Source organism: Dermacentor silvarum, chromosome 6 (genome assembly GCF_013339745.2).
Source record: "Dermacentor silvarum isolate Dsil-2018 chromosome 6, BIME_Dsil_1.4, whole genome shotgun sequence".
Lineage (NCBI taxonomy): Eukaryota > Metazoa > Arthropoda > Arachnida > Ixodida > Ixodidae > Dermacentor > Dermacentor silvarum.
The window spans coordinates 179,077,799-179,101,660 of NC_051159.1; the positions used below are offsets into that span (position 1 = coordinate 179,077,799).

The window sequence follows — 23,862 nt, forward strand, 5'->3', positions numbered from 1 at the left end:
TGCCCAATTCTTGGCCAATCCCCCGGAGTGGGTACGAGCCAGGTGCTGAGGTTATCATCATCATCATCATCTGGTCTGGAAGGAGCAAGAAGACGGGTAGAAGAAAAGAAGGAAGAAGTCCGCTAGGAGACTGGGTGAAGACAACAACAATAAGGTGGTGACCAATGGCGTCGATATCGAAGAATTGAGTAGGAGGAGGACAATAGTGGCCCTGCACCAGTCGGGCTTGATCCTCCACGCCCCGCGGCTGTGAACCGTGGTTGCCAGCAAAGGCTTGGTCTGAGGACAACGGCCCCGTCCTATGCTACGGGGACAACCTCGCCCTCACCTACGACATCGCTCGACAAGCCAGGCCAATTCTAGGGAGACAACCCTCATCAGAGAAGCCAGCATTCCACTGGGCCATGCGCAAGAAGCACATCAAAGCAGACACGTAAGTGCCACATCGCACGTGACTCATTAGGACGTTTTGAGAAGTAGATATCGAACTGAGTGCAACGATTCTTGCGGTTGTGTGTAGATTTGACATGGACATATCGCTGTGGTACATCATAAATGTGTTTTGTGTGTCTTTGTCCCGATTCCTGTCTCGTGCACCGGTAACCGTGACAGCCCTTTTGAACAATGAACTTGCTCTCTTAGATATCTGACTTGTGTTACCAGGTATCCCAGCATGTGTTAGATAATAGTGTGATGTCGTGTCAGTATGGCGAGCATGTGTGGGAAGAAGCTTGGCGACTTTATAAAACACTTGTTTCAATTCAAAAATGTCAGTTGGTAGTCAGTGCATGGTTCTGTCATTTTGTGTCTCCCCTTCATATTCTGCGTTGTTGTAATTATGAAGCAAACAATGTTTTTTTTCCACTACATCCACCTGGAACTTGCTACCTATTGCCAGTAAATCAGCTGATAACCCTGCAATATCATTTAACAACATACTTTAAAAACATTTTCTAGCCAATTTGTCTTAGCACGTTTCGAAATAACCATAATTTACCATGTCTTGTTTGCACCTGCTGCTGTGTCCATTCAGTACCTACATTCAATAATTTGTCATTTTGTGCGTTTCCTTATTGGAACTATTTCTGTTGTAAACTAATAATGTGTTATATCATTTGCGGTTTCAACTATTTTGGTCACTGCATCTTGTCTTGACAGTGTGCACTGTCTATTTAATGATGAGCTTTCTACTGATGTCAAGAAGGATTGGGAGCGGGGTGATTGCTTGTGTTACTCATGTGCAAAAAATCGCAATAACCCACAGATACACAGCATTTTTTTTACAATGTGTACACGATATTCTTTTTGCCGCTAACTAATATGTATACCATAACTTTGCCAAAGGTGTATCTTTTCATTTTTTGTTTCTCCTGTAATGGCCCTTCATGGGCTGACAGTATTATTAAATAAAATAAAAATAAATGAATAATAAAAAAAAGCACATCTCCAGATATAAGTTACCTTGTGGTTCTAGTCAACGAACTTTCTTTTAGCTGTGTAATACTGCATAACTTTCCACTTCTGACAATGGGCAAGGAATACTGTAAGCTGCCGGCATACAGGGTCATGTGAAATAATATGAAATTATCTGCCTAACTTCTCAGGTTATTCTGATAAGATCACAAGCCTGCTTGATCTGTTCCCTCCTCCTAAAGCCACCTTGTGGTACACCTAAGTCACCTTTCATTCCGGGACAAAACTGGACGATAATATATATATCATTGACAACCGCTGACAACCGCTCTACCTTGGAAATTTTACGTGCTTTCAGTATCTTGCAGTGCGTATCTAGGTCGCATCTGCAATATATATATATATATATATATATATATATATATATATATATATATATATATATATATATATATATATATATATATATATTGCAGATGCGACATAGATACGCACTGCAAGATACTGAAAGCACGTAAAATTTCCAAGGTAGAGCGGTTGTCAATGATGTCAATCAAAGTTGCTTGGCCTAAACAGCGCGCACAAGTTTCCGCGACCAACGGCGGGCAAATAAGCTCAGGCGCAACTTCGGGATCATGCAATGCCACGGCGTATATTTTACTACGTAGCGGTACGTGAGACTATCACTGTCTTCAGCTTTCAGTACATAACGTCTCATGGCATATCTGCTGCACCGCTTCTCTCTACCTGAGTGAAAACAGATAGTGAGGGGCAATCTTCTTGAAGCGTTAATACTTCGTTTAAAAAAAAAAAGCGTAGAACGCTGACATGCTGGATCATAGGCCAATCCCCCACTGTGGGTATGCGCCACAACCACTCAGGTCAACAACAACGACATGCTGGAGCACACATAGTACCTGTCTTTTTCACGCGGCAGGATGGGCTTGAACCGAGAGGCAGACCCGCGGTTGAGCTCTTCAACAACGACTGGCAAGGGTACAACGACTGGCAAAGGTTCAACGACTGGCACGGGTTCGGGCTCGCCTTCATGCAGGAATTGCAAGATCGCCTCTACTTTTGCTTGTTTCTCGGGATCGCCGTAGTCTTCAGTGCCGCTGCTCGCGGTGCTGTGACACGTTTCGTTCGATGCCGGCGGAGACAGCGAAACGGCCGAGTCGACCGATGAAGACCGGTAGTCGGGCGAGGGGCTCCGCCAGTCGTCGGTGCTGCCATAACGATACGGATGCGGGCATGGCCGAGGCGCCGTCTCGTGACGCAGGGGACCTCGGCGTCGCACTGTAGGACTCGCGTCGCCGTCATCCTCGTGATTCGGCGACTCGTAGCCTTCGTCGTCGACGCAGAGCGAGTCGAACAGGTACCGCAAGTCCTCCACTGGCTCTCCGCTCACCATTTTCTTTTATCAGTGATAACCGCCAAGTCAGTGACTAAACGCGCATCCTTCTACGTTACGTCCGGCCGGCAGCTTTGCTGACGCCAACAGCCAGAGGCAGGCGGTAGGGCCGACGCCGGCGCGCTTTTCACCACAGAACACCACAGCTGGCATAGCAACCAGTCAACTTGTTGCGTCACATGGCCATGTCGTCACATCACTCCCTTCCCGTTGCATCGTTGTTTATGCATTGGTTCGATTTGCACATCATGTTGCAATGGTCACTCGCTCATTGCTAGATATCACGTCAAATGTTTCGTTAAACATAAATAAAGTGTTGTAATCTACGTTTATTATACGGCTGCTTTGAACCATTTCAACGCAGAACCTTCTTTTGTGAAAGTCGCGGGCTTGGCCAAAGTCGCTCAGCAAATATGCAGTCATCGCGAGCCAAGTCGAGAGCTAAGCGAAATCCGCAGGCGTACCAACAAAACACGAACGAAGCCTCCTGCGGCCTGTGGTTTCATGTTTTCACATTGTGCGAGTGTCGTAGAAGGCGGCCGGTAAAGATGCCGCGAGCGACCAGCGGTTGTAGCTAGCCTAAACCTCAGAATGCTGGGCCCAGCGGCTGCTGTGGCGCTGCTTTGGGCGTGCTTAGTGCAGCCGACGCCAGCGCAGCTGATCATCAACGTGCGCAACGCGGGAGGCGACTTACTCCGTGAACGGCTGCTAGCCAACACCAGCGACGAGACCATCACTCTCGAGTTCCAAAGGGCTGATGGCACGCACGTTACCCAGCTCATCGACTTCCGCACGGTCAGTGGACGTCGCCACATACAGACCGTGCCTGTCGCTACTGTGGAAGGGCGCGCGCATCCTGTAACTGAAAACTCTTCGTGCGGGCTGCGAAAGATACGTTGCATGATGAAGCCCAGCGTAGTGAAGGTAGTTCTGCACATGTTGGTGAAAGACGAGTCGCTTGCCGAATGGTCAGCGCTAAGGATTATACACTGAAACGAGCATCGAAAAGTGCGTTCATAGAAAAAGGGCGGATGCTGCAGCTGATTCCGTGCTCGTAGTTTTCTTCATACATCGTATTAGCTCTGTAAACCTGAGAAATAAGTGACTGATGTGGTGCCATTGTGGCGCTCATGTTTAAGCTCTTTTCCTCTTGTTAATTGAACAAGCAGTTTGCATATTCTACTTATATGACATGTTTGTATGTAAATGATAGGTCATTTTTCTACCACCTATGTAAGCGGCCTCACAACAAAGAAGTTGGAACTAAACTGAAAAAGCACTTGCCCCTCACAAAAGTAGAAAAAGTAAAATATGTATTAAATGTATCACTTCCAATCTGTAGCTGTACTGTTTCTGCTAGGCTTCACTGTTGGGCAATATAAAGCAGTGATTATAGGCTGGGGTGGCTTTAAATTGTTAAGTGAATTTATATTGGAGTACTGAATTTTAATCACTTGAATTTTCAGATCCATGCTGGCTGAGCTGAGTGTAGCATTTTACTCAGTGCCTGCTAGACTGCTAACGAAGGTGTTCTGAGCAGCTTGCGTTTACTCCAGGATGCTTTGACAGCACCTGTTGATTGATTGCTGGCACGGTTCCCGCTTTGTGGCTGAGGTGTGCTCTGCCCAGCGATGCTTGTTCGCTTGTGAAAGGCACTCACTGTAAATGTGCTCAAGGACAACTAATGTGAAACCCAATGCCCTAGCAATAGCTGCCACATACATGGTTAAACAGAAACTAAGCTTGTGTGTATGCCAATTAAATATTTAATCAGGCTTGCTATTCAAAGAGAGAAGGCACAAAGAACTACGACAGTCTGAACAACGTGATTACCAGAAATAATAATAATATCAGAAAGGAAAGATTAGCAGCGATAGAGAGAGCAGAGACCTGTCTGATACAAGTTGTCGCATCTTGAGTCTGTTAATATATATTGCACTATACCTAGACAGTGAAAGGAATGGTGAATGATTGCAAACAACTCTGCAGCTCTGTTATTATTATTATTATTATTATTATTATTATTATTATTATTATTATTTTATTATTATTATTATTCGTGGTTTACAGAAATGTCAGCATTATGCAGCAGCATCAGAAGGACAGTTTAGTTGTCTCACAGGATTCATCCATTGTTTCATCTGCAAGGAGCACTTGTTTTACTTTTCTGTTTTGTGAACTTCGGTACCGTGACGTGAACTCCTAGCAACAATGTTTTTCGTCCAGGAGTAAGCTATTGATGTAAAAAAAATAATAATAATGAAGTCTCTGGTGTGGCGTGCTGCAAAATGGTATTGCAGCTCACACAGTAGAAGGCACGCGAGCTCACTTCCTCAGCAGCATGACTCAGCACAGCAGGCTACCTGGAAAAGCAACTAAACAAGCCCTTTCGTTGACATGTGGGCTACTGAAGTGCTGCGTCAAGTTGCTGGTGGAACATCTTTAGAAATAAACAGTGTAAATCAAACAAGAGAAAATGGAAGCAGAGGTAAGACAGGGACTGCACTGGAAACTGGAGGGTTTATTGTAACAAAGATCAATCAATAGATAGGCCTATGCATCACACAGGCACGATTAAAAAAAAAAAAAATGCAAGGCGCTTACGAGTGTCTAACTTGAATGTTTAAGTGTTAGCTGTTGTGCGGGAGTAGGCGTCCTTGATCTCGAACTTGCTGAATTGCTTGGGGGTCTGAAGTTCCTACTTCTTCTGTGACATTTCAGTGTAAAGGATGTTTTATAGCATTCTTGTTTAAACAACTACACTCCTGTCTGAGTGTTCCCTGGCGTTCTAAGCATACAATGGCACAGCCGAAGGTGATACGACGACACTGGGATGACGATTCTGGAATGATGACAATGGTGTAACGAGGACGGCATAAGGACAATGGGGTTATGACAACGGTATGATGAGGACAATGCAACCACCACGACAGCATCACGACAATGGTAAGACAATGAGTGGCAACAACGCAATAATGATGGAATAATGACAACATCGGGACGATGACTGTATGATGAAGACAATATCATGACGATGGCTTGACAAGATTAGGGTGATGAAGCTAGAACGACCTTGACAGCATTACGATGTCGGTATGACAACGAATGCACGTCAACGACTGTATGACGATGATGCAATGATGACGATGGCATGGCAACGCCACCATAATTATGATTGAGTGATGGCAGCATGATTATGATGGATTGATGAATGAATAACGTTGATGAAATGACGGGTGCAGTTGGGGGGGGGGTGCAGTTGGTGAGTTTCATGTCCTGTGATGATGATGATGATGAAGTGGTGCCTTTCCCTTTGAAACGGGTGGCCGTTACTGTGACGGCCGGGCAAAATGAAGCAAAAAATAAAAAAAAGGAAACGGCAATAGGGGGGGGGGGGGGGGAAGCAAAACAAACTATACGCAGGTGTGTTCCAGGAAGAGTGGCCAACTCAAAGCGCAGCTACACTGTTGTGGATACTTCCTCCCCGGTCTTCCACGGACGCTGTTGGCAACATCCTACATTGTTGTGTTGCTGTTCTCCACTGTTCAAGGCGTCGCTTAGTTCTGGACACTGCCGCAGCCTGCAGCTCTCCCTCAGAGTCATCGAAGCCGAGCGCTACTGCTAGCGCTGTCCGAGATACAGACTCGCCAAGTTCGTCACACTGAAGCACCAGATGTTCGATTGTGTCCGATTTCCCACATGAACGGCACAACACGCACGTCACTGTTGTATCAAACACACGTTGCCGCGTCAGAGTGCGCAGCGCCCCTGCTCTAGCCTCGAAAAGCAGGGCGCTCCCGACGCTATTGTCATATAGGCGGGTAGCTTTGATGGAGCTCTTGTGTTGACGGTAGAAAGACAGAGTCTCTTTTTGGGCCAAAGCCAGTTGCCACGCCACCTCCTCCACGTCCCGGACTCTTTGTTGCACTGCCTTGGCGTAGGCTCCGATCGATTCCGCGAGTATGGGGTCTCGTATGAGGCCATTCTTTTGCTTCAAATGGTGTACCCTCCGAGTCCACTGTGTGCGAAGACAGGTTGCCGACAAGTAGTCGTGTGATGCTCAGAGGGCAATGCCATCTGGTGGTGTTTCAGGGAACTGTGCTTTGTGTCACTGTAACTGGTCTGTCCTCTCCCTAAGAAAGTTCAAAAACATGGACTGGAAACAGGCGAAAAAGGCACATATACTGGCACTCTAGTGTGCTCTCCCATTGGTGGAAGCACACGTCATGTTCTTCAACCAATGGAGGCACCTTATGGCGCACTGCTAAGGTCTGCGCCTGCGAATAGCGACAACAGTGTGAAACTGAGCAACATGGCATCATGTGTGCTTCTCTCTCTTGTCTGGATGCGAACGGTGCAAAACTGACCAGCGAGGTTAAAAAAACTCTGACACTTTAAAATGGTAAATTGAGGCACATAGACAAAACGGGGTGCTCACAAATTTTACTTATTCACCCATGCAGCACAATGAAATGTGGCAATAAAGCCTTTAAAAAGGGGTCCGAAGCATTTCTAATAACCTCACTATTAAAGGATATCGTCTCACAAATGTCATACTGCAATAATTTTCTGGAATAATTTTCCTGTTGCTCAATACGTGCTACATAAAAGTGTTTTTCTGAGCGTGAAAGAAGGCCGAATACATGCAAAGTGCCTCGAGCTACCAGTCGCATGCCAATTTTACATGTATTCGTGGGCTTCTTTCACCCTCGGAAAAACACTTTTATGTAGCACGTATTGAGCAACAGAAAGCTGTATTGGGAGTTTTCATGTTGCTGTACAATTTTCTCATTGACACTTTTCATCTAATTATAATATTTGGGAAGTTGATTGATTAAGACTAATTATGTCATTAGGCAATATGCAAAAAATCTGAGTATCTCCAAATGACGGCAAACACCATTACCTTGGTTCTGTCCAGCTACGCAGCATTTGCATATTTTTTATTGTTGGGACACCCCTGTATATGTTTCATTTATTTAAAAGGGCCCTGAAACACTCTTTGAGCATAGTAAAAAAAAAAAAAAAATGACAATCTGTTAACAAGGCTCCTGTAAACATGTGAGCCAAATATTATTCCACTGCATGCAGCAGGGAATTTACAATCTCGTGTCAAAAGCAGTGAACAGACACTTGGTCTCGCATACACAGTGTCGTCATCGGAAGCTGATTGACAGCAGTTGTTTGACCAACGCTATTGGCTGATTTCGTAATCGCGAGAACATTCTCAGTAATACATTTATAGCTAATTTTGAGTTGAATAAAATATATATATATATATATATTATGCCCGCTATTTAAAAAAAAAAAAAAAAATAATTTCATCTTCGCACTGCGCTTAGCTGTGTGATTAAAAAAAAAAATCATTTCATCTTCGCACTGCGCATAGCTGTGTCTACTGCGCGTGGCCTTCAAGATGGCAGCTGCATGCTGCGTAGTGTAGTCTACCACGGCTGTGACACTCAACGTTTGACCGAGGTTTTGCCCTCTTGGCTTCTCTGCTGTGTATCTTTCAGCGTGCTAGTGGAAACGAAAAGAGAAAGAAAGCCAGGTTTCAGTGTGATAACTCTGCTTAAAGTTGAGGTTTGTGAAACGATGTACTTTCGTGGTGAAGCCATTCTATGATTAGTCAGAAAAGCGTTTCAGGGCCCCTTTAACTGAAAATAGCAATTATTTATCACTGAGAATGTCCTCGTGATCATGAAATTGAGCAATAGCTGTTGGTGAGTTCAGCTGCTTGCGATGATGCTACATGATGAAATTGCGGAAGCAAGAGAAAGCGATATTTCTCTATTTTCCACACGAGATTTTAAATTCCGTACTGCATGCATCATAATCGGCCAATTCTTATGTCCACTGCAGGATGAAGGCATCTCCCAGCAATCACCAATTATCCCTGTCTTGTGCTAGCTGATTGCAGTTTGCGCCTTCAAATTTCCTAATTTCCCACCTAATTTTCTGCTGTCCTTGACTGCGTTTCCCTTTCCTTGGCGCCCAATCTCTAACTCTAATGGTTCACTGGTTATGTGTCCTACACATTACATGGCCCTGCCCAGCTCCGTTTTTTTCTGTTAATGTCAACTAGAATATCGGCTATCCCGATTAGCTCTGATCCACACTGCTCTCTTCCTGTCTCTTAACGTTATGCCTAACATTTTTCATTCCATCGCTCTTTGCGTGGTCCTTAACTTGTTCTTGAGCTTCTTTGTTAACCTCCAAGTTTCTGCCCCTTATGTTCTGTTCATGCTATTTCCAAAGATGCTGTGTCACGGTGTGATAGGATGTACCTCTGTGTTTGGGAACTGCCACAGAGTCATCAGCTTGCACTGCATCCATGCATGATAACATGCCACTCACATGTTTTTTTGCCAGCTATACTTTGTGGCAGGCTTGTGGAGGAGTATGTGAAACTCTTGAACATTTTGGGAAAGCACTGCATCGTGAAAGCAAGCAGCCTTCAATTAACTTCAGTAAGGAGGTGACTCCTTGCAATTTGTCACATTATCTTTTCTTTTTGCTACTTCTGTTTCTCACAGCAGGTTCAGATAGAACAAACTACTGATATAATGACCACATTTTGCAGAAATATTGTGTCTACTAAAAGTGGTTTCGACCATATTATAGTTAGCCAAAGAATGAAATGAACATTCTCATCACATATTTATACCAGAGCAATCAAAATAAAGAAAAGATGGGATTTGCATTAAACAAAACATATTGGAGAAAACATGAAGCAGGTGAGAGGGAAATGTATCTTGTTCTTTTTTTTTTTTTAGCATGGTCTTCTTTCTTAGGTTTGTTTTAGAAATGAATGTGACGTTGGACAGAAAGGCACTGAATTCTCATAATAAAGAGGTTATGGAACACTAGAATAATGTTGGCAGACTTGTCAAGGTAGGTAATTTTGTTGTGTGTCTTTGCTTATTGATATGCAAGGGCTAGTCAAGTATGCTGCTCAGTTATTTAGGGAAATTATAGGAACTTGAGATAAAACAGAAGAAATGATAATTATGTAAGCTACAGATCTGTTGCATTGAAGGAAGAAAAAAAGGAAATCCCACTCCCCTGCTGGATTGTACTCTGCGTTGTTTTTTTCTTCTGACAGTCCAGTGTAATTTTGCTCCACACTGTAATGTGTTGTCACTCTTTCTCGCTCTTGCTTCTGGTCATGCATCTTGAGGGTTCTGCCAGTGACATGTTTCAGCTTCAGCATAGAGCCACTAATGACCGCCCTGGATGTTGTGTTTTTGTATCTTGAGTGAATGAGTTGCTTCGGAAGTGTAGTGAGAATGGGTCTTTATTTTGTCACTGTGCTGGTAAGCAGGTTCTATGCCTAGTATCCGGGCTGACACAGACCTTTGTGACTGCAGGAGGTGCAGGTGTTCCGGGTGGTGGTCCTGGCCGAAGAAGAGCAAGGCCACAGGGAGCCTCAGGTCCTGTGCTTCCTCATCCGCTTCAACCGCCTGGGCTTCATCTCAGTTGACGCCATGTCCAAGTTGCGGCAGGTTGGTTGCTTTCCCTTGTGGTCTTTCGAAGAGGAGAGGCAGTAAATGGATTGAATAGATGAGGTTTAGTGTTCCAAAGCAATGCGAGGACTATGACAGGTGTCACAGTGGCAGTCTACAGATGAATACACGTGAGTACACGCTGTAAAAATTTGTTGTCATAGTGAGCTTGCATCGAAAATTGAGTGGCATTGCAATAACGTCTTTTATTTTTTCACCTTTTCTGGAGTACGAAGGCTCCTCTCAGAGTAAGGAAGGTAGTTTTGCAAAGAGTCATTGTTTACTAATACAGCTAAACTTAGTGGTTCTTTTTAATCTTCCTTGGGCACAACACATAAGTGTTGTTGCATTCCACTCCCATCAGACTGAGCCACCATGGTAGGAAACTTCACACTTAGCAGCAGAATGCCATAGTAACTGATCTACTGCAGCATGTATTTGCAAAGTCTTGGCGAGTGCTAAAGATGTCTGCTGCTTTTTAATGGCATAGGAAAGTTTATGTGGGAGAAGAAAAACAAGGAAAGAAAAAAATTTGACAATTGGGTTACAGCATTTGAACTCGTGTCCTCTTGATTTAGAAACCTTTGCTTTAGACAGCTCGCTCATGGCAGTGGATATGCCTTTCTGCGGCCAATTTTATGTCTTTGTCCTATCACCCATTACATGGCCTGCCCAGCTCCACTTTTTGTAATATAATGCGTAGGATGGATAACTGGTGGCCCATTAGAGTTACAGAATGGATACCAAGAGAAGGGAAGCGCATTCGAGGACGGCAGAAAACTAGGTGGAGTGATGAAGTTAGGAAATTCGCAGGCGCAAGTTGGAATCAGCTAGCGCTAGACAGGGGTAATTGGAGATCGCAGGGAGAGGCCTTCGTCCTGCAGTGGACATAAATATAGGCTGATGATGATGATGACTATCACACATGCTAAATATTGGTGGCAGCACCTCAAGCATCACTTGCAAGGGTTTGTGTTTGTTAGTGGCTTGACTAACTTTCCATACTCACTTGAACATGGTCAGTGCTTGGTAATTCTAGCAGCACTTGTTGAGTAGATCCTTGTCACTTCCCTGTGTGTTGAACAGTCAGCATGAAACAGCCCTCTAATAATCTTTTTTGGAAATCCTGTGGTGCGTTATTCGTTTGCAGTTCAATCGAAAACAGCTATGAATCAACACCTTTATGAGCCCACACTGAGAATAGCTTGTTGCTTTTGCTTCTTGAAAGAAAGTAGAACTAAATTTGAGAAGGGAACATTTCTAAGTGTCATGTTGGTTGGTGTTACATTTACCTCGTGGAGCAAGGATGCAGGCCTCCATACTTCACATGTTAGATAGGCCTACGAGAGTACTGTACTTCCTGCCTTCAGCCTTTTGTGACTTGTCATCTTGTGACAGCGTAACCCATTGGCCGAGCGAGAGCCTGAGGATGACCGTGGCCGGGAGCTGGTGCAGTTAGACCTGAGTGTGGACCTGTCCCGTGCGGGGCTCATTTCTCCACACGTAGCCACGCTGTGTGCCGATGCCCCCCAGGCGACCTTTGCTCGACAGGGGGACATGCAAGCATGGGCTGCTTCGCCTGCACGCCAAGGTGCGAGTCATTTACTGTGCTTGCTTCTTTGGGAGAGTTGACCATTATGTGCACACTGAGCATGCTGAGTTGGCTTACCAATGCGCTTACGGTGTCTTTTTCCTTCGTCCTCTGTCACATGTCACATGACTAAAACATCAGGCTGTTAGCTGGCTCTTTCCCTTTGTCGTGTTGTGCTGAGGCGGTGAAGGATAGAATCGCAGCATTATGCACTTGTCAGGCAAGCATTGCTCAATGTTAGCGTTGTTTGTTAAAAGTCATACTGGCAGTACTGACATATTGAGTTCCGTGACAAGGCTATGAAGAAGACAGGTTTCCTTGTCGAAACACTAACACTCCAGATTCGGGCTTCTCTTGTTAATCATTGCAAATGTTCATCTTCCTATGAGTGCTTAGGCAGTGCCAGTGTCACTGCACAATGCACTTGCCATCAACTGTGCATTTATCAAGTTGACTTCACAAGATCTAAGTAGCATGTCTCTCCAGCAGTTCTGCTTCAAGCAAAAAAAAAAAAAATTAATTGTAGGACAATAGGTATATTTTTTGCACACCTGGAATCCACTGTCCACTGTCGGTGACTGCGTGATTTGAGAGGTGCGTTTGCAAGCAGTTGCATGTACAGTCGAGTCCCGCTACAACGAAATTGACTGTGCACGAGTCAACACTAACTGCGCACTGACAATGCCGAGATGCAGCATGGACTGACCAGACGACTGAGCTTTGACTTCGGATTGTCTGCTGCTGAGAATTTCAAGCCAACAGCAAAGGAAGGCCAGTCTCATCGCCTTCGCTATCGAGCAATGGCGGCCCCCATGCTCCGTCATCAGCGGCAGTTTCTGGTGGTGCCAACATGCGATTTAAACATTGTAGACATGTTTATGTGCCAAAATGTTCGAAATAGTGTCTCCTGCACTGCAAATTAAATTTTCGAGCCTGGAATTGCTTCATCAGATTTCATTGAAGTGGAACGGCATAAGAAAAAGAGTTCATTGTGGGTAGGATATTTATGCATTGACTTCTATGGGCCACTGACGGGAAACCGAGAATTATTCGTTGTACCAGAAATTTCGTTGAAGCGGCGTTCATTATAGCAGGGTTCGACTGTAATTCAACGATTTGACCATCTCCGTCTGCAGAAGTTTCCATTTATTGTCGTAATATTCCTTTCCAGCGGCAGCAATATTTCATTGTATTTAAATCATGTATGACAAAGTTTGTTATATAGAGGTTCGAAATACATGTCTTCTGTGGTTAAAAAGTTTAGTAATGCATTATATAGAGAACTTCGTTATATTGAGGTTTAACTGTATTTGGGTGGTTTGTGCACCACTTACTTCAGATGACGCTTACATAAGAGAAATTTTGTGGATATGGGCCCCAGTATGTTGATTGCTTTTGTAAAATTAAGCAGATGATGGAGTTTCCCACGTACTCTTTACAGCATCTGGCCAGGACCCACTTTTGCTGGCAACTGCTGTACGTCCTGCGCTAGGAGCAACGCAGGCAGCCGCAGGGTTGCGCTGTGGTTCCCTGCCTCACACAACGTCGGGTCCATGCGGCTGCCATCTGCAGCTGTGTGTTGCCTGGTTTCCATGTGGCCTCAAGTGGTGCCGTGATGCCCGCCGGGCCGCCTTCCGCTGCGGCATTCGCTCTTGCCGCAAGTGCCGAGAATTCCGCTTTCCTGTGACCGACCGCACGCAGTGCCTCTGGGATGATGCCTCTGCTTCCTGATGGTTACTGGCTTCGCTTGCCCACCATAACCGGCCTTAGAGGCACAGTGGTGGCGAGCAGGGTCTCTTGACATTCCCAGCCTTAATCGCGGCCGAGATGCAGCTGGCAGAGTTTAACTGCTCTACAGTCGACTCTTGTTAATTCAAGCTCGACCATGAATATCACTTTTACAGTGATAACTAATCTAGACTCTCCCTCAGCTCAAAATGGTGTAGTAGGCATTGAGTGTGGTCAAAGTCAATCACCCAGGTCGATGTGCAGGCACAGCAGTGTTACGAGGCTAGCACATTATTTGCATGGTCGTCACAAGGTCAACATATGGTCATAAGTCTAATACAGTAAAAGCTTGTTAATTCAAATTCGAAGGGTACCGTAAAATTGTTCGAATTAAGCGGAGTTTGAATTAAGCCCGACCCTCATAGAACGAATTTCCGGCGTCCAAGCGGCGAACTTCGTCCGACGGCGGCCGCTCGTCGGCCGGCGTCCAAAATCGCGACGTGCGCCACCGATTTGGAGGGGATAGATATTTTCGCCCGCCGCCGGAAGCGTCCAGCGCGCGGCGACAAGCCCGATCCAATCAGGAGGCAGCACTTCCGGCCGTTGCATCATGGGATTGAGTTTATGTAAAACATGGCGGCGGTCCCGGTCGCCCGCTTCGAACTGAATTTGGCGTTGTTTTTGTAGAATTCACTTCGTTCGTAGCAAAAGACTGCGCAAACGGCTTTTGCTTAGTCTCATGCCGCTTCGAAGAGAGAGTGTTATGGCTAATCTTGAGGAATTTTCGAGATCGCTTCTCGTTTCGAACGCGCCTAAGCCTAGCGAGAGAAATTTTCTTTGAGATGCGAGCGCCACCTGTCGGTAAAGTTGGGAGATAGGCGCGACGACGGCATATGGCCTCTGAGATCGGAAGCTTTCGGGGCTATGGTAGATAGCTTGTACTGCTTGTCGGTTTCGCTGCAGATCGGCAAACATGGGAAGTAAAAATACAACGTGCTCCTGGCTTCCATTGCGCTGCCTCTCGCACTTTCCTGACGCACACACACAGAATTACTTAGTTGCCCTATGTATGCGAAATTCAAAGCGTAATGGAATAGCGTATGTTGTAGAAGAAATAACTCAAGAAAAATTATAAAACACTAAGTTACGACGTTATTAAGTGTCGCAACATGCTAAATCTTACTGTTGGTTACATTTAAAAAACAGTAATATCCTGCTTAACGGCTGGCCACATTGATAGCGGCTCGGCAGCGTTCGTCGCTGGATCGTCGCATGAGGGGCGGTGAGGCGAAAACACGGCGGCGCGTCTCGCTACATTTTTTGACGCGCGAACATCGTCGGGGAAGTTCGCTCCATGAGGGTCGGGCTTTAGTGGGTGGGTGCTAGAATGAACGGCCATTGTGCCACGCTGCGCCGGCAGCACCCAAAGAAGCCACCTCTGGACTCGTTATTGCGAATTAGGAGCTACTACATGTTCGTGGCAGGTGATTTCGTATGAAGCTCAAACAGCCAACGAAATTAATTGATAAGTCAGTTATATGCCAGAAACAAGCACCGACGTGCATTCATGTGAGCAGCAAGCCTTAATGTCGAAATATATGACACTATTTATGCTCCTAAAACTTGTTTGTTTACAGGGAAGGGTTGACGAAATCAAAATTAAAAGGAAATCGGTAATATGCATTTGCTTGAGTTCCTTCTGTCGTGACTCCGTGAGCATCGCTTGCAGCTTGCCCAAGAGCTCCAGCGCAGCGTCCGAATTCTCATCTGCTATGAAATAACGTGCTGCAACATCCAGCGCTGACGCTGCTTTGCATGCACTTGGGGGTGGCACTGACTCGTTGCCTTCGTTGGACTCATTACCGCTGTCAGCCGTGTTCGGCGCACGTGAGCCCTGCAACGTCTGCTGACAGCATGCAGCCTCTTTTATGTCAGCATCGCTCAAAGGCCCCGACGTCTTCACATCACTGTCCACGTACACATAACTCTTAAAATCAGCGCCTTCTGAAAGAGTAGCATAGCTAGGGTCGAGCATGGCGGAGTCACCTTCACACAACGCCTCCAAGTTGCAGGCTTCTGGAGCTTTGCCGAAGCCACACTTGCAGAAACGATTCGCGACAGTCTCCTGCTTGATGGAATTCCATGATGTTGCCGGCATGTGAATAGCCCCGAGCAGATTGACATCGTAAGACTTGCAACTGTCCAAAGAAAGAATTCTTCCTAGAAGGTGGCGCCTGTACAGAGTCTTCAGGTTTTGGATTACTCCACGATCCATGAGCTGGAGCACAGCAGTCGTGTTTTTCGGCAAAAATGCCAAGCGTATTGCCTTCAGCCCACTGACATCACAGTGCGCTGGACAGTTGTCTATGAACATGAGAACATTCCTGTGTTGTGCTACGAATTTCCGGTCAAGTGCACGCAACCAGTCAGTGAAGATCTCCCGCATCATCCACGACTTCTTGTTTGAAGTATAATCAACAGGGAGTGTCTTGATGCCTTTAAAGCAATGAGGCTTCACTGCCTTGCCAATTACGAGCAAGCGGCACCGTTCACTGCTCGTCGCATTTCCACGCATCATCACGGGGATCCTTTCTTTACTCTTTACCTGCCTGCACAAGCATCACCCTTGTAAGTTAGGGTCTTGTTCGTGAGCAGCTTGAAGTAAAGCGCCGACTTGTCGGCATGGTCGACCTCGGCAGCTTCATCACACCCATTTCTGAACGTGAGCCTGTGATGTGCTCTGAATCACAACAGCCAGCCTTCCGACGCGCCGAAGTCGCTGATGCCCATTTGGCTGGCGAAGTCTGTTGCCTTCACAGCAATTATGAGCCCACTTAACGGAATGTTACGGTTTCGAACTTCTTTAATCCACATTACTACGGCATTTTTCATCTCAGGATGGGCCAATGTCCGTAGCCTTTTATGCGAGGCCTCCGTATTCTCCTTTTAAAACGCTTCAGTGATTGATTCTTTGTTCTTCAGGTAGGTCGACAGCGTGCCCTTCTTGATGTTGTACTTCTTTGCGATTTCAGTCCTGGGTATGAGACCACGTTCCACTTCCTCCAAAATCTTCATCTTCAGTTTTTAAGTCCTTTGCCGAGTATTTTTCCCTGACTCGCCATGACTGGCATAGTCGATGAGGCGTCAGCCTACGAAGCACCGAGGCAACGAAAGAGGTGACACAAAAAACTGGCTACCCGCCCGCACAAACAAAAGCAGGACTCCGACAACCAACGCACGCTACAGCTGAGCTCAACGGCTGCAGTGCTTTGTCTCCTTGGTTACCTTGGTCGCCTGTTGCACACGCCATGCGATCGCAGGCCCAGCCCAGCCACCACAGCACAACAAAAACCTGCAACGGCTTGCACCGGAGCACTGGCGCCGGCGGCACCTGCTGCGGAAGCGAAATAGCTGTCGCAGCAGCGTGCGCGCGCGCGCTACCCGAATGGCGCGGGCACATGCAAGCGGTGGCAGCCCGCTGGCTTCACCTCATGCGCACTGGCTTGTTTTGCATCTGTAGTAAATTTGGTTTGGTTTGGTTTTGCAACACATTGCAATCACTCTGGGCCAACTTCTTCTGCGAGGAGCAATGTAAACCAGGGGCTCCCAGTTTCGAATTAACCCTTGTGGATACCGACGCGTTCGAATTATTGGGAGTTTTCCCCCATTGAAATACACAGGGCTGGGTGCCGGGACCAGGGTGTCAGTTCGAATTAACAAGCTTTTACTGTATAAGATTATTAATCAATAAATTATGCGACCAAAGATATTATTTATTATGTGTGAAAATGTGCGTATGCATATTATTATGCTTCTTTTCTTAAAACCTCACATGATACATAGACATACATGAAACTAATTGAAACTTTGGTAAACAGTTGTCCCAACTTGCAGTTGTCACAGTTTTTCAAATGTAGCTGATGACTTCTGTGTCAGTATGTTTGATTTCAAAATGAAAAATTTTAACAAGCTATGTTGCCATTGCTCAGTGTACTATGAATGTCCTTCAGCAGCTTTTTTTTTTTTTTTCTTTTTTGCCATGGCACACTATGCCATTGCTTTGCCCCAGGAAACTGTGAAATTAGGATTATCTGAAAACTCCGTTTAATCCTATAGTACCTTGATAGCAATGAGCATAAAATATCCCAACCATATTATCCTATTTATATTGCCTTTATGCACATGGCGTATATAGTAAGGTGACGAGTTATGGAAGGTGTCACATATACAAACTAAGTTAACTATGTAGTATTTATAAATTGCAGCTGTGCTCTTTTTGGAACACACATAGATGTTATAGTTACATCGTGTAGGGCAGAACTTCTTATCAATTGGTGGATAGTTCTCGTACGTTTGCATGTAAGATGACATTACGAGCCACTTGCTGCATGTACCGTGTGTAATCTTTTCATGTGCTAGCATTAAAAGGAAGACTTCCTTCAAAAATGGTTGGAGATGAATCCTGAGGGGCACAGCAAGCATTTTACATCCATTGGTGTGTCGCAAGCTGCATAAGGGCACATAAAATGGTTTGTTTTGTGTATAATAATAGGCTGAGCATTACAGCTCTAAATTGTGCAGCATTGGTGCAGTGAACCCATAACATGACAACCAAAATTTAGCGATTTGTTTGAATTAACCATGATTGAATTAATGTGAGTCGACTGTAACTTAGCCTAGCTGGAAGTTGTCTGATGTTTGGCTCCGCGAGTGGCAAGAGGAACAAGTCCATTCTTGGCTTTCAGCCGCATGTGATGCAGCTGGTGTCTGGAAAGGGTCACAGGAATGCTATCCGAGTTGGGCACAAATAGAGTTCTGCGTCTTTGGATAAAACTAGAAATGTGAAAAGCAGTTTCTGGTAAAAGTTCTGCCAATTTCTGGTTATCCCCAAAACTGTGAAATTTGGGACCATGCAACCTATCTCTGTTCTTTCTTCCTTTTATTTTTTTCTAACATTCAACAATATTTGTCGCTTACCTAACAATATGCTTTCTAAGGACACATTGATAACTTTGGCTCCAAATTCTGGTCCCAGAGGGTGATCGCTGCAATATAGAAGACACAGCAAAAATTCTGCTGCATTTCATCAGTATTCTTACACTGTAGCATGATTTTTATAAAGCCTTTCAAGGCTGTGATTGTAAATTGTTTTTTTAATTTCCTCATTGAAAATAATTTAAAAAAACAATAATAGACACCTTAAGGATTCGCTCCAGGAAAAAAAAAAAAGAACCCTAGATGTGCAGACAAGAAGAAAAGGTCACAATGCCAAGTTTGTCATCGAAAGCTTTTCATTACATTTGACGTAAGTGTCAAATTATGCCTCTGAGGAGTTAGTGATGTCATCTGGCAGTGGGGTCACCAACCAATTTTTCAGGCCCAGAGGTTGTCATAAGAATGTCTGGAAAGCAAATTCATAAGAAATTGTCATTCTAGGGTTGTTGGAATAGAGGAAATTACAAATCAAGTAAATATGTACGAAGAAAACAGGATTTTAGAATTTCATTTATATGGCTAGCTTATAAACGGGCATAAAGCCAGGTCACCCCAGTTCCTGGTTGTCTTATGACAGCACTTAAATGGCCAGTGAACCATATTTTCACTGGAGAAAAAAACTAGAGAAATTAAATGAGAATGAACAGCACCTTTACTGCAGCCAAAAACCAACATTGTCCATACAGTCTTCCACACAACTGCCCTAAAATGGATGCACGCTATAGGAGCAGTGATTATGGCTCAAAACTATGTAAATAAAGAGCACCAACCGCTTGTAGCAATTTGCATAGGCCCTTTTCTGTGGTAGGCAACTTCCAATATTCTCAGCTGGCTATATTCAGCCATTGTCAGGTATGAAATTCTCAAATTCAATATTTCAGTTTGAAACAGAAGTGCTTGATGTGTATTCGTAATTTCAAATACATGTTTATAGTCATTTCGTTGCTTCTCACCTTCCTAGCAAAATTGGTTTCTTGGGAAGGTCAACTAAACTTTTTATTATCTTGGTTATCACAGATAGCAAGTTGGTGATCAAAAGCTATAAATATCGCTTCTTTATTAGCCTTGACTGCCAAAAAATCTCTGGAAAGTGAAGGGCATTTTCCATTACTGATGCAACATGGAACTGCAAAATATGTAAAACAATGCATGCATATTTAGAAGAATTATAACATTGCTTGCCATCTGAAATTCCGGTTGGCATTTTACCTCTGCTCTCTGAATGTGTTGACTATCTTCTAACAGTGTAGTGAGAGTGATCATATCATGAAAGCCTTTGTCGTGGTGGCAAGTATGTCGGTGGAGAGATACTTTGCACAGTATGACTAAAGGAAAAAGATAAACAGAATATGTGGCAGAATCCAAGCTAGAACTACTGTTCCGAATTTACATATTATGTATGAGCAGAAGGTACTAGTTACATACTAGAAAACATGTAGATTAACAAAACCTGCTAATAATTGTTAAATACACAGAACATTGGAAATCTTTGGAAGTCTACATGCATGGTGCATTTTTCAAGTTAAACAACTTTACAGGATTGATTTATGGCAAAACTACAAATGAGGACATTTGTAATCTCTTTTATTCCTGCAAATTTCATTTTGGGGCATTTATAGATGGAAAGGCACTTTCAATTGTAAATTTAAATTAAGTGCCACTTTCAGATCTTGTCAAGCGTCTTAGTCGTGTTCTAGATCGTACATTGATTAATATATGCAGGCTTATAAAAATTAAGAATAGTGTTCGTTAGATGCCATTTGCGTGGGCTCTTGTGACACAATGTGAAAGCCTTTGTTGATTCAGCACTAGCAAAGAGAAAACAGATTGATGCAACGTAGAGCCCATTTTTATATTTTTATTTTCTTTTTCATCAAATACTGCATAAATTAGAGCGTCAGGTTTATGTGAATCTTCTGGCTGAATTGCTTGCCTGTTTGCGCTTGAATTTTTCACAGAGGCAGTATTTCGCGGTATGTGCATTTTAATACCATGTTTGGGTGCATTATTTGCCTGTTTTGTGCAGAAAATATCATAAGTAGTTGGCACCTGCTGCGATGCCAGACACAAAAGAAAGTCCATTACTCGGAAAAGCATGGTGGTGCTATCGGTCATTGTAATGGAAAAATATGGCATCTGCCGTGATTAACACTAACAATGACAGGTGATGCCACTATTCTGTTGCAGCAAAGTCTTTTGTTCTGTTGCCTGGCAATGCTACAGACAACGTGTACTTTGGTTTTGTTATTCGCCAGAAGGTTCATATGTGCCCAGCACTCTTATTCACACAATGTTCAGCATGTTCACACTGCCTGAAAGCGAGGATAGACACTAGCTTTGTCTGTTACTTAAGTAGCTGTGTGGGCACCAGTTTTGAGACACAAATGAAAACATTCTTAGTGCAAGCAATTGTCGCCAGTGTGTAAGTGCTTGCATCTCAAAGGCTGCGAGAAGTCCAGACATTCTGCTGTTCATTGAGCATTGCTGGTGTTGACAAACACATTGCAGAATGAAGGGCTTAACTGCACAGCTGTTTCCATAGCCAGATATGCGTCTCTCTGCACTCTGGCAATTGTGTGGTAGTACGGGAGCAGTGTTAAGCCCTGAAGTCAGTACAAGCAGACATGTACCTATCATATCACTGTGCTTAAGACAGAGGACTCCGAATTGCATTGAGTGCGCAGAACAACAGAAACATGCCACATTTGGTGCAAGCAGCCTCCGTGGCTGAAGCTTGATATGTGAAGTAGGAAGGTCGCAACACATTACAAGCACTGCAGCTGCCAGGTCCTTCTTTGTTAATGAGTGCGTTGAGGTAGCATGCTCAACTCTGGCTGTCTCCTGTGTGCGAGTTAGTTCTTGCAGAGAAACTGCAATGCCTGCATGTGCAGGCTTCTCATTTTGCAAACACCTGTTTGCACTTGCAGCAAGAAACTCGAGACTCCTGCATGCAGATTCTTGCTCAGAACTTGTGAGGGGTGACTGGTGTGAAGGTTGTGGGCCGTGTGTGCGCGAGCAGTTCCCTGGGTCTGTGCTTTCCTCACTTAGAGTGATATATGCTTCTAAATGCCCTAAAGTCTGCAATCTTGCAAGTCTCACTGTGCCTTTGTCCTAAGAGTGCCGAACTAGGCATACGCGCTTGTCTTGAAATACTTCTGGCATGGCAGATGCTGTGTCAGGTCTGTGAGGCTTGGTCCACATTTCTGGGCATTTGCCTCATGATAAGTATATTCTGTGGATAGTGTGATGTCTGCCCCAGGTGTTCAAACCTCCGGCCACCACTCTTGGTGCAAAATAGTTGACGTCTATGTAACACAGTTGAGTTTATCCACTGGCTATGCATGCAATTGAAAACTGTGTGATGCGATATTCAGTGGTGTGTGATTTTTTATATTGCAGTGGCAAGGTATCATAGTTATGAAGTGTCCTGGCATGACCTATGTGCTACCTGCAAGTAATATTGTTTGAAGTGCAACATGTGGTATTGTTCTGTGCACGGTGGCTGTATAGGTGAAGCTAGCTGCACATGTTGAGCAACACACTGTTTTCTCTGTGCTTGCATATCTGCATTTGAAGCATGATGGTAGCATTTTACTCTTTAGCAGTGCAATTCCACATTATGTGTCCCTGTCGGTGCACTGCAGACTCGGAATAGTCGAGAATAGCCAAGTGCCACATGTTGAGACCTCAGTAGGGCAGTCAACTTTTGTCTGTTTAAACTTGTCTCGGTTCAAGACTGCAGATTTTTTATTACTGTATTACATTGTTTAATTATAAAGACATCATATGTTGTGCATTGTTCTTTTGCACTCAAAATGAAGTTAAGCACACATATTCAAGAAATCGAGACTTGGTTGATTCTTCTCAATTGCTTCAAGCAGTTGCATACGTACATTCATCAGGTGTTCTGAAATAAGTTGTCTGTTCCAAAAGGCTTTGCTAACGGCAAAACTTAAAAGACAAAGTACGTACTAGTATTCTGTATATGTTACATGTTGGTTTTGTCAGCCCTCTATGAATGTCTCCTTTCAGTTGCTTTTTGTGACAGAGGCCACATATCTTTGATATTGCTTGGGCCAAGCAAGCAGGAAGTTGAAAGCCCTGTTTGAATTGACCATTAAAAGAAACGCATTGGAAACGTTGTTGACCAGCGAAAGTTTTGTTTGTTCAATATGATCAAAATTACATGCCATTCAAGTTCGGATTATCAAAAAATCAACTGTTATGCAGGGACAGTGCATTTGTACAGTCTTGAAGAGATATTTTGTATGTTTGCAGGTACATGCCAACTCGGACATAACACGTCAGTGTGTGCCACATGAATGGATGTACGGAACTTTTTGGTGTGTGGATGTGTTGTTACACATCTGGCATTACATATAAAAGTGTTTTTCTTCCCTGCATTTTATTGCAGGGTTTTTGGCTGCAAGAACGGTTGCGTGATGAACATGTGACCTTGCTTTTGAGAGTCGTGTTTTGTGCGCTAATGTGCCTTTTATTTGTTTGTTTCATTTTAAGCAACTCAGTACAGTTGGTGCAGCTTTACCCTTTCCTGACATTACTACATCTTCAATGCTGCCAATTCAATTTTCTATATTTAAATTTCTGAGTTTTGTAATACAAAGCTTGAATAATTTCGTTGTTTATGCATTGCTTTAACTTTTGAGAATGTTCTGTAGGGAGCACTACAAAAGCCTCAGCATCTCTAGTCGCAGACAATGTTTGTATGTTGTCAGCTGCTCTTTTTTTTTTTTTTTTTAAACTGCCACTGGGCAGTCTTATTGAACTCACTGATGCATGATGGAAGTGAAACTAAGAACGATGCTGCATTTGTAGCTTTTCACCTGTGTGGTTTTGCATTTATTCCGATTTCCATTGCTATTTCCATTGCTGAACGGTCCGAGTACCATAATATCCCGAGCCATCACTCATGTCCTTTGTGAACTGAAGACCAAAGAAGGGGTATGTAGGCAGTCTCTTTGTCTACAAGCACGTATAATGTTTATAGGCTAAGAATGAATTCCCAAGAGTGGCCTGTAACTGATATGCTTTATCAATGTTTCCCACCATTGTTCAAGCAAAATTTTATCTAAACTTCGTTCCCATTCAAGCAGTCAAAGGAGGCACTGCATTCTTTGTGAAGTAACTACAGGCTTGGTCTCGTAAGCTCCCTTTTTTTTTTTGTGTGTGTGTGGGGGGGGGGGGGGGGGGAGGACTGC

At 44.3% G+C, this 23,862-nt stretch overlaps 3 protein-coding genes across 4 annotated transcripts in view; 1 reads left to right on the forward strand and 2 right to left on the reverse strand.

The window, feature by feature from the left end:
* Positions 1 to 3,010, reverse strand: part of LOC119456471 (NF-kappa-B inhibitor zeta-like) — a 30,851-nt gene extending 27,841 nt beyond the window's left edge. The window contains exon 1 of one of the 2 annotated variants that reach the window (XM_037718281.2): positions 2,331 to 3,010. In XM_037718281.2, the coding sequence (XP_037574209.1) occupies positions 2,331 to 2,824 (494 nt within the window). In that variant the 5' untranslated portion in view covers positions 2,825 to 3,010. The remainder of the gene's footprint in view (positions 1 to 2,330) is intronic. The other variant, XM_037718282.2, reaches the window with a different exon arrangement.
* Positions 3,011 to 3,264: 254 nt separating this feature from the next.
* On the forward strand, positions 3,265 to 14,073 carry LOC119456473 (out at first protein). The gene is made up of 4 exons (XM_037718283.2): positions 3,265 to 3,619; positions 10,195 to 10,329; positions 11,728 to 11,920; positions 13,362 to 14,073. Exons 1-4 carry the CDS (start codon positions 3,416 to 3,418, stop codon positions 13,649 to 13,651), a joined length of 822 nt encoding a protein of 273 aa, XP_037574211.1. The 5' UTR covers positions 3,265 to 3,415; the 3' UTR covers positions 13,652 to 14,073.
* A 1,109-nt stretch (positions 14,074 to 15,182) lies between these two features.
* Positions 15,183 to 16,226, reverse strand: LOC125946365 (tigger transposable element-derived protein 4-like). The gene has a single exon (XM_049669201.1). The coding sequence runs from the start codon at positions 16,224 to 16,226 to the stop codon at positions 15,183 to 15,185; it is 1,044 nt and encodes a 347-aa protein (XP_049525158.1).
* Between the last annotated feature and the right edge of the window lie 7,636 nt (positions 16,227 to 23,862).